The sequence below is a fragment of the Lycium barbarum genome, chromosome 9 (genome assembly GCF_019175385.1).
Source record: "Lycium barbarum isolate Lr01 chromosome 9, ASM1917538v2, whole genome shotgun sequence".
Taxonomy (NCBI): domain Eukaryota; kingdom Viridiplantae; phylum Streptophyta; class Magnoliopsida; order Solanales; family Solanaceae; genus Lycium; species Lycium barbarum.
This window is the reverse complement of record NC_083345.1, coordinates 106,574,041-106,584,083: the sequence shown is the minus strand read 5'-3', so window position 1 is coordinate 106,584,083 and position 10,043 is coordinate 106,574,041. Positions and strand designations below refer to the sequence as shown.

General features: G+C 35.9%; 1 protein-coding gene across 1 annotated transcript; it reads left to right on the top strand.

Moving 5' to 3' along the window:
- The first annotated feature begins 5,611 nt into the window (after window positions 1-5,611).
- Window positions 5,612-10,001, top strand: LOC132609281 (ankyrin repeat-containing protein At5g02620-like). Its single transcript, XM_060323176.1, has 3 exons — window positions 5,612-6,574; window positions 7,288-7,697; window positions 8,691-10,001. Exons 1-3 carry the CDS (start codon window positions 6,142-6,144, stop codon window positions 9,552-9,554), a joined length of 1,707 nt encoding a protein of 568 aa, XP_060179159.1. The 5' UTR covers window positions 5,612-6,141; the 3' UTR covers window positions 9,555-10,001.
- The last annotated feature ends 42 nt before the right edge of the window (window positions 10,002-10,043 follow it).

Genomic DNA, 10,043 nt, shown 5'->3' with positions numbered 1-10,043 from the left:
GACATGTCTGTGATAGGAAGCAAAATTGAACTAATCCAGAGGTTCAAGGATGAAATGGAGAAAGTCTTTGATATGACTGATCTTGGAGTCATGAAGTACTTTCTTGCCATGGTAGTGTTGCAGTCCAGCAATGGAATTTTTATATGCCAGCAAAAATATGTTTTGGATATTCTAAACAGGTTCAAGATGCAAGAATGCAAACCAGTCAGTACTCCAATTTCTACTGGTGTGAATCTTGGCAAGGATGAGGATTCTAAAAAATTGGATGACAATATGTATAGCTTAATTAGCAGACTTTTATATCTAACTGCGAGCCAACCTGACATTCTATTTGTTGTAAGTTTTCTCTCTAGGTTCATGCATTCGCCTAGAGACACACACTTCATAACTGCTAAAAGAGTGTTAAGGTATATTAAAGGAACCTGCACGTTTGGAATTGTCTTCTAACATCTGCAGAAGAGATGATGAATCTGGTTGGTTACTTTGATTGTGATTGGGGTGGCTGAATTGATGATACGAGAAGCACTTCTGGATTTTTATTTTCTTTGGGCATAAGTTTTTTGTAGTTAGAGCTCTAGAAAACAAGAAACTACAGCTCAATCAACCGCAGAAGCTGAGCACATTGCTGCTGCATCTATTGTGACCAACCTATCTGGCTAAGGAAGATATTAAAAGACTTGGGCCATGAACAAACAGAAGCTACCAGGATCATGTGTGACAACATTTCAGCAGTCACAATCTCAAAAAATCCAGTCTTTCATGGTCGAACTAAGCACATCAAGATCAAGTTTCATTTTATTCGAGAAGTCCAACAATCTAATGAAGTGTTGCTTGTTCACTGCTCATCTGAGAACCAATTAGCGGATATTTTCACCAAGTCACTGCTAAAGGAAAGGTTTGAAGATCTGAGCCGAAGAATTGGTGTTTGTCAAAAAAAAATGCCAAGGAGGAGTGTTAGACAATGTTACACTCCGCCTTTCGCATACGTTAAATTTTCATCTTAAGTCGGTTGTCGTAGGCTTGTATTGGGAGTCGTTTGCAGAATTGTGTATGAGGCTTATGGGTGCATCTCGGAGTTATATAATCCCTTAAGCATGTTTGAACAAGATAACAGAGGTTACACGCTAAACGAATCGGAAAGAATACGTTTCATCGAAAAATCAAAAGAGGGCGTTTTCACGGTTGGTTTCACGGTCCGTGGAATATTCCATGGCCGTGAAAAGGAGGAAGCACCATCGTGAATTGGTGGTAGTGGGGAGCAGCCACTGGAATAATTTCATGGCCACTTTCACGGCCAGTGGAATAATTCACGGTCCGTGAAAGGAACTGTGGAATTTCCCCTTTTTGTTATAAATTAGGTAGCACGACTTGGGGCTAATTATTTTCACCAAAATAGATTCCTATGCCTCTTCAATCTCTATCAAACACCCATAAACATCCCAAATCATATTAAGAGGAGATCAAGCTCTAAAATCCTCAACTAGTTCATAGAAGTGTATGTTCTTGCTTCTAGTTGGAGTTGTGGTGACTAAGTCTTAGAGCAAGTTGTGTATGGCTAAATTTATTCAATTATAAGGTATGTTTTTCATCTTATTTCTTATGTTGAGTTGATTTGAAGGTTTATCAAGTCTTAAAAGTGAAGAGAATCATGGTAGAGAAGTCATAAGGTATTAAGTTGAAGTTGATGGCTATCGACTGATTTTGAAAGGGGGTTTGGACTGATTTGAGTCTAGTTTGAATATAATCTCTTGGTTATGGTATTTTTGATATTGTTATTGATATTTTTAGAGTTGTGTTGGAATTTGATGGAAGTAGACAATATAGGGGAAATGCTGCCCAAATTTCATTAACTCGCCTAATAGTTTAGTTTGACCTTATAAGCGTTTCAACGACTTAACCTTAGTTTAAATCATCTTGCATGTAGATTTTTCAAGCTCGGGGTGGATAGACGTTGAGTGGTTAAGTAGACAACGAGGTATGTTAAGGTTGTCCCTTTCTTTCTAATAGCATGATCATATTGGTGCAACACTTATACAAATGATATCCATGATGATCCTATTCCTAGAAATACTATAAGCTCATGTTTCTTGATGTTCTTATGATATTATTGATCTTTGTCTCATGAATATTGATCTTGTCTTATGGTTATTGATCTTGCATAGTGTTTTTTATCTCATCTTATGGTCATTGGTTCCTTCAAGGTGAGATATGACGATAGTTCCATAATGGTAATCGGAGGTATATCGACCTTACGTCACTTCGATAGAGTCATAACGTTTCTTTGAGCTCGTGCATGCTTTATATATATATATGTAGCTATTTGCTGACATCGAATAGTCGGCCGGGTACGGTACCTATTGTGCACACCACTGCAGTTGGGTAAGGATGACCACGTGCCTATTATGGCTGGGTACGGATGACACCGAGCCTATAATGGCCGGGTACGGTATTATATAAAAAAGGAAAGCAATGCATGTTATCCGCCTTAAGAAGAATTCAAATGTACAGGTTGTTTCTCTCTTATCTCATATTATTTTCATATCTTTATTATGTTGTTCTTTATGCCTTACCTACTCGGTACATTATTCATACTAACATCCTTTCATTTGTGGATATTGCATTCATGCCTGCAGGTAGACAAGGAGACGGATTAGACCCTTAGGCTGCCTTCTCAGCGATTGTACAAGAGCACTCCACTTGTACCAGAGTTGCAATTCAGTTCGGTATGATTCTTTTATGTACATATGGGCATGGCGGGGTCCTGTCCCGTCCTCATTATGGTATGCACTCTAGTAGTGGCTCGTAGACAGCTATGCATAGTTAGATGTTCTATGACCTTCTCGGTCCATATTGTGTTACATCATTTTGACATCCTTGCCGACTTGTATACTTGGGTTCAGCTTAATGACGTATACATAGATCTTATGGGCTTGTGTCCCTTACAGTTTATGATATTTATTAGTTAGCATTATGGCCCACTCAGATATGATTATGTGATGCATATATGTCATGTGGTGCTCGGTAGGTTAGCTCCGGGTGCCCGTCATGGCCCTCCGGTTGTGTCATGTCAGACAATTGGCATTTCTGTTCCAGCTTATTGTTTTTACTATTTTTTACTTAGTTTAAGTTTACTACTTTCCTATTTCAAGCAAAGACTTGATCAGATATAGCTATTTAATTTTCTAAAGTCAGTGGCCCTTTATATCTGTTAGTGGGCACATTTTCTTATCCAACTCTCAACCCACTTTATAAGTGGCTGCTAGATAGAAAGTTATTTTTTTTCTTGTTTAAATTCTGAAGTTTTCATGTTTAATGATATGCTGAAATTTTAATCCTTTCTTACTGTTTTTACTTTTCAATTCAATTTAAGAGCTTATTATATTCTAACACTATGGCCCATACTTGATTGAGCACAAGATTGGTTCAGTAGCTTATAAACTCACATTGCTTGCTGGTTTGAAGAGGCATTCTACTTTTCATGTTTCTACGTTGAAGCCTTATCATGTTGTTTCTTCTACTATTATTGCACACCCTTCTATTTTGAATGTTGCTAGTCCTTTTTGTGCTCATCCTCACAAAGTGTTGGATAGAAGAATGATCCAAAGGAGCAACAAGGCTATTGGTTAGTTCCTCATACTATAGTGGGATCAACTACCTGTTGATCAAGCTACTTGGAAGATGCCCGCACTCTCAAGCTCAGATTTTCTGCCTTCCTTCCTTGAGGAGAAGAAAAGATTGTATTGTTTACCTTAAAACGGCTCAGTGGGTTGGGTTCTCAAAATTGGGTGAGTTTTAATTATTCTGAAATTAAAATGTGGGACAAATTATAAAATGTCATGTGACATTTTAAAAGAGCCAAATTTGACCGGTTAGTTTAAGGAGTATGTTTGAGCCCAAAAATAAAGTTTAGGGTTATTTTTAGACTCAAAAGATAGAAGGAGGGGTATCTTTAGACGGGTCATTTGCACGATTACTCTTCAAAGGCACTGACCTTTAATTTTTTTCCCCACAAATTGATAGTCTTTAATTTTTGCCCTTCGTCTAATACCATGAGGTTTGGGGTTCGAATCTCGGCTTAGTCAAAAAAAAAAAATCGCAAGGCACAAAGTTAGGCCTAAGGTATTCAAAACTCTGCCTAAAGTTTTGCATGCAAAACCTTGCGAATTCCTTCTTTTTTTTTTTCTTTTTTTTTTTTACTGAGCTGGGGTTCAAGTCCAGAACCTCGGGGTATTAGGCGAAGGGCAAAAATTAAAGATCAATGCCTTTGAAGGGCAATCCGCACAAAAAGAAGAATATTTATGAGTCTTTTTTCATAGATTAGGATATTTATGATCTTTTCGGAAAATGTTTGACTTTTCAAACAACAACATTTTCACATATATTGGACGGGAGAGAGTATAGTTTAGAAAGAAAATAGCAATAGCCCATAATTTAAATATTAACTGATAAAAACATGGAGTAATTAATTTAAGGGGTTTTAAGTATTAACCCAATTTAAATTTGTTCAAAGCCGCCAGTCTACGTGCAGATTTCTTTGACCGGATTTTCTAGAAGTTTGACTGCTCAAATCATGAAAAAGATGCTAGTAGTCAAATTATATCAATTTCAGGACTCCTTTTTTGGTATGGGTCAATTTTTTTTAGTGAGGCAAATGATTATAGAAGTAGAAGCACTTACTAAATCAGTGGGAAGTTGCGGGAGTTTTACGGAATAAATTTCATATTCTTTTTAATTTGTGTCATATATTTTATAAATTTATTAATGAAAAATAATATATTTTTTATTTAGATTCCTCATTTTATTTTTAATATCACATAAATATTTATGTCTTGTTTTAAATTATAATTTCAAAAAATTTCTTAATAAGGTAATTTCTCAGTTAGTCACATGAATAAAATGGTAATACTGCAGTAATTAATTTCATAATGTCACTCCTCCCATTTCAATTTGTATATTCTTTTCACTTTTGGCTATCTAAAATTTTTTTCACACCATTTCTTAGATAGTTTTTCATTCGAATTCATTTACGCATCCAAATTTCAAACTTTAATGTGATATTTTATTTACTAATATGCTTTTAAAATTATTACTTAACGTTTTGTTTCACCACTCCTATTTTATACCGTACAAGTTTTATTGCATCTATCTAACTTTAGTTCGCCTTTGATTTTAATATCAGTGGCGGCCAACAATGTGCATCTTCCACTAACTAACTTCTGTACTTTAGCATTCTACTAGAAAAAGCAAAAAATAGTAAAATCTTATCAAGTGCACTAAAATATTAAAATCTTATCAATATAGTAACAATCACCTTAATTCAAATTAATTTTCCTAAGATAATTATTACTTTAAAAATTTAAGATTAAATTTGATAAGGCATAGGTTTTAAAAGGGAAAAAATAATTTATTTGATCAAACAGATAATAATTTAATGAAATTATATATTTTTAATGAACGTGAAGGCACGGAGGAATAATAGTAAACACTTTTAAGAGAGTCTGACAAAAACAAAAAACGAGAATAAAACAATTTTTTCCACTGATTGACTGGGATATGTATATTACTTACTTAAAAGCTACTTACAAGAATTATAACATGTGATTTTATATGTCACCTGGGACGGAAGTTTCCTCTTTAACTGTTTCTGATATTTTTGGTTTTCTCAAGAACTCAATAAAGTAGCAAACTATCCATTGCATTAATGACCAGAAATCAAGAATATCTCTGATTTTAGTTCTCGGTTCCATCAAGTGTTTTTGAGCTTAGAAATGGGAGAAAAATGTCATCTTTTTGCTTAACTTAGTGCTTCACAAAATCTTGATAAGAAAGAAAAAAAATTCAAGATTTCCAGCAATTTGAAAGTGGAAAGAAGTTAGTAGTGTCTTGGATAGAACAGTCATATCTTTTTGGTTTGCCCCCGGTGTCTGGTTACCTATATTGGGGCCGATCAACCCCAATTCGCGTCACGTCACGTGAGGCTCATTTTGAGGGTAAAGGACTCCTAACAAGAATTTTTTCCATACCTGCTCTTCGAACCTGAAACATCTGGTTAAAGTTGGAAGGATCCTATTCATCACACCAGGTTCCTTGTTGGTGATATATACATAACTCTTTTATGATTAGAATTGAGTGTGTGAGGTGATGGAGAAACAAGTTAGTTTCAAAGGTGCAAAAATGGAAAAACAACAAAGTTTTCGAAACGGGGTGATGGAAAAGCAGAAAAGTTTTAAGATAGTAATGGAGAGGCAAGTTAGTTTTAGTATTGAGAAGAAAAGGGGTAAAGAATCACCAGGGAAAAGAGGGGATTCACCTCTTCACCTTGCAGCTAGATCAGGCAACTTAGGAAAGGTGAAAGAACTTGTTGGGAAGTTTGATGGTAATAGCAATCAAGGGATTAAAGATTTGCTGTCTTTGCAAAACCAGCAAGGTGAGACTGCATTATATATTGCTGCAGAGAATGGGCATACTTTGATTGTTGCAGAGATGTTGAAACATTTGGACCTTAAAGTTGCTTCTCTTGTGGCAAATAATGGATATGATGCATTCCAAGTTGCAGCAAAGCAAGGTCATCTTGGTAAGTCTTCTAGCATTGAAAAAAAGATCATGTTTCAATTATTCATATGAAGTTCTGTTCAAAATATCTTTCAGATTTTGTTGTGATGCAATTAATCTTTCAGATAAAGTGTGTATACTTCATTGGGTTGGTGCTTTGCTAGTAATTTATGGACTGGACCTTGACACTTTGAATGCAACTTCATCCCGGATTTTTGCTTCTGAACCTTTAAATTAAGATTACTATTTACATAACTTTGTCTTCCTTTTCATCTTATTGCCAACCTTTGGTTAATTCTGTACCCCAAAAATATATAAAGTAGAAGTTTTCAAAATTACTTGAGTTTAGAATAAATAAAGCATTATTATCAGTTATGGTGATAAAGTCTTTGTTTTGCTCTATTATTCTCAATTACATGGTAAAATTTTTAGAAGAAGTTGTGAAACTGTATTGTTCAAGACCAATATAACAATACATGATGGCAGAACACATCTCTCTGCATCAAGAATGGGCTTGTACCTGCCATCAAGTTAATACTATTGCTCAACAGTCTTAACTCCAAATTATTAGAGCTTAGGTATTTGTTAGGACAAGTAAAAAAGAAAATTTCGGCGGTCGTTGCTTGAAGCTTGTTCTAGTAACACATGTTAAATAGGAAATTCAGAGCGTTCTATCCTTATTTCAACCCTAAGTAACTTTTTTTTTTTTTTGCTTTTCTGGTTATGACATTGCAGAAGTACTGAAGGAACTATTGCATTTATTTCCAAACCTGGTTATGGCCACAGATTCATCAAATTCTACAGCCTTACATACAGCAGCTGCTCAGGGACACGTTGATGTCGTAAATCTTCTTCTAGAGATTGATTCGAACCTTGCTAAGATAGCTCGGAACAATGGGAAGACTGTGCTCCATACAGCATCAAGAATGGGCCACTTGGAAATAGTTAAATCCCTTCTGAACAAAGATCCTGAGATTGGCTTTAGAACAGATAGTAAAGGCCAAAGTGCCTTGCACATGGCTGTAAAGGGACAAAATGTTGACATTGTGCTCGAATTAATCAAACCGAATCCTGCTGTATTGTCTTTGGAAGATAACAAAGGAAACAGAGCTCTTCATATTGCAACAAAAAAGGGACGGCCACAGGTTTGTCTCTTTGTATTTACGCTTCCTGTTAAGCCAGTATTACATAATTCATGTGTTTTTGTGGTGGATGAGTACTGTGTTTATGTATTGAAGATCAATGCAGCTAAATTGAGTCACAAATGTTTGTTACTACAGAATAAATTTACAATCTTTCCTTTCGAAAAGGTGGAGGGGCCGGAAGGAAGTTATTATATGTGCATCACAGAAAATGAGTTACTGATAGTTCCAACAAAAAGCAGCATATCTTTAATTATCACACGTCAAGTCTTCATAGATAAGATCTGATTTCTCTGTTTCATTTGCGGTCTCTGTGTGATTTTAATTTTATTTGAAGAACTTTATTGAAAAGACAAAAACACTCTTATAAACTGTACGTGCCTATCATTTTGCTTGACTTATGTGACTGACTCCTCGTTCATAAGTAGTGACACACGAGCAACCAAAAAGTTGTTACTGCACAGGGATAGCGTTGTGGTTTAATTTTTCATTAAATAAATTCTTATTTCATAATTTTTTGCTGAAGGTTGGATAACCGTTTAATTTTATGTTGTTTAGAATTTTCTAATTCAAAGTGAAGCCATAGATCTATATTTTAGGAGAAAACTAATGTTCAACTTGCTTTGTCACCATAACGTCCTTTTCCCTTCAAAAATTTCTTTTGTCTCAACTTTCACTTTCTGACTTAAACCTAGAATCCAAGATAGCCTGAGCTAAATGGCTAACCAACTTTGATGCCTCCTAAAACAAGAAAACTCACAAGTACATTTGCAACAGGCTGCTATTGCGGTGATGCTAACAAGTTTTTATTTTTGCTGAGATTAAGAATCACACTACTTATTGTTGTCAATAGTTGAGTTTGATACTCCCCATGTTTAAGAAACAAAATATTAGGTTCTTTTGTTGATAAGTGCTCCATTTAGGCAATCCAGTGTCCTGCTCTTGCTCTCTCTGTTTTAGCATTCATGTTGAAACTCTGTTATGTTGCCACTGCAGATGGTACAATGTCTGATATCACAAATTGGATCCATCGAGTTGAATGCCATTAATAAGGCTGGAGAAACAGCTCTTGATATTGCTGAAAAGTTTGGAATGCCAGAGCTTGTTTCCATTTTGAAGGTGGCGGGAGCTGCCCATTCCAAAGATCACGGGAAGCCCCCAAATAATACGAAGCAACTCAAGCAGACTGTCAGTGATATAAGACATGATGTTCAGTCCCAACTCCAACAGAGTCGTCAGACAGGCTTTAGAGTACGGAAAATTGCAAAAAAGGTGAAGAAGCTACACATTAGCGGTCTCAACAATGCCATTAACAATGCCACGGTTGTTGCAGTCCTTATTGCTACTGTAGCTTTTGCTGCCATCTTTACTGTGCCTGGCCAGTATGTTGAACAGAGAAAAAATGGCTTTTCGCTTGGTGAAGCAAATGTAGCCAATAAAGCAGCTTTCATTATCTTCTTCTTGTTTGACAGTATGGCCTTGTTTATTTCCATTGCTGTTGTTGTTGTCCAGACCTCTCTGGTTGTGATTGAACCGAGAGCAAAGAAGCTACTCGTGTTCTGGATAAACAGGCTCATGTGGGCAGCTTGTCTCTTCATCTCAGTGTCCTTTATTTCGCTTGCTTATGTGGTGGTTGGATCAAAGGAAAGATGGCTTGCTATCTTTGCAACTGTGATTGGTAGCACCATAATGATCACTACAATTGGCTCCATGTGCTTCTGTGTGGTTCGACATAGGCTAGAAGAGTCAAAGATGAGGAATATAAGAAGAGCGGAGACAAATTCACATTCGTACGCAATGTCTGTGGCATCAGATACAGAGCTTTACGGTGAAAGCTACAAGAGGATGTATGCAGTCTAGGAACAAATAAAAGTCAGCTAACTTTTTGTCTATGGATGAAAAGGACCAAGCTAATATATGCAGTTCTAAACCATGAAGTTTGATGAACTTATATCGATGACACCAGGTTCCAAAGGTCGAGCATACAAAACATTTATGCTAGTTAGGAACAAATAAGGAGAATATTTCAATAGTGCATGCAATAATATTGCAGTAATATGGCAATTCTCTGATATGGTGTTCTTGCAACCACTGGAATGTTGCAACTGAGGCAAGTCTTGGTAGAAGTTCAAGATAGAGGCTCTAACAAATCTCAGTTTTGTTTCCTTTAACATTTAGTAGTTCAATGGCAAGTTGTCATGGAGTTTCCTGTCTATATGGTTAAAGCAGCTTGGCAACAAGAAGGTGCAGATGGCTAATATTATTTTCTTTTTCCTGTATACAACCAACTTCTTAATGAAAATGTACTTCATTGTAGTTCTTCTCTCTTCATAAAATACATGTTTCTTC

Bases quoted from the DNA above. Each gene is read 5' to 3' on its own strand.
- LOC132609281 (XM_060323176.1), top strand. From the start codon at position 6,142: ATGGAGAAACAAGTTAGTTTCAAAGGTGCAAAAATGGAAAAACAACAA. The intron at 6,575-7,287 runs GTAAGTCTTCTA...ATGACATTGCAG, and splicing joins AGCAAAGCAAGGTCATCTTG to AAGTACTGAAGGAACTATTG. The intron at 7,698-8,690 runs GTTTGTCTCTTT...TTGCCACTGCAG, and splicing joins CAAAAAAGGGACGGCCACAG to ATGGTACAATGTCTGATATC.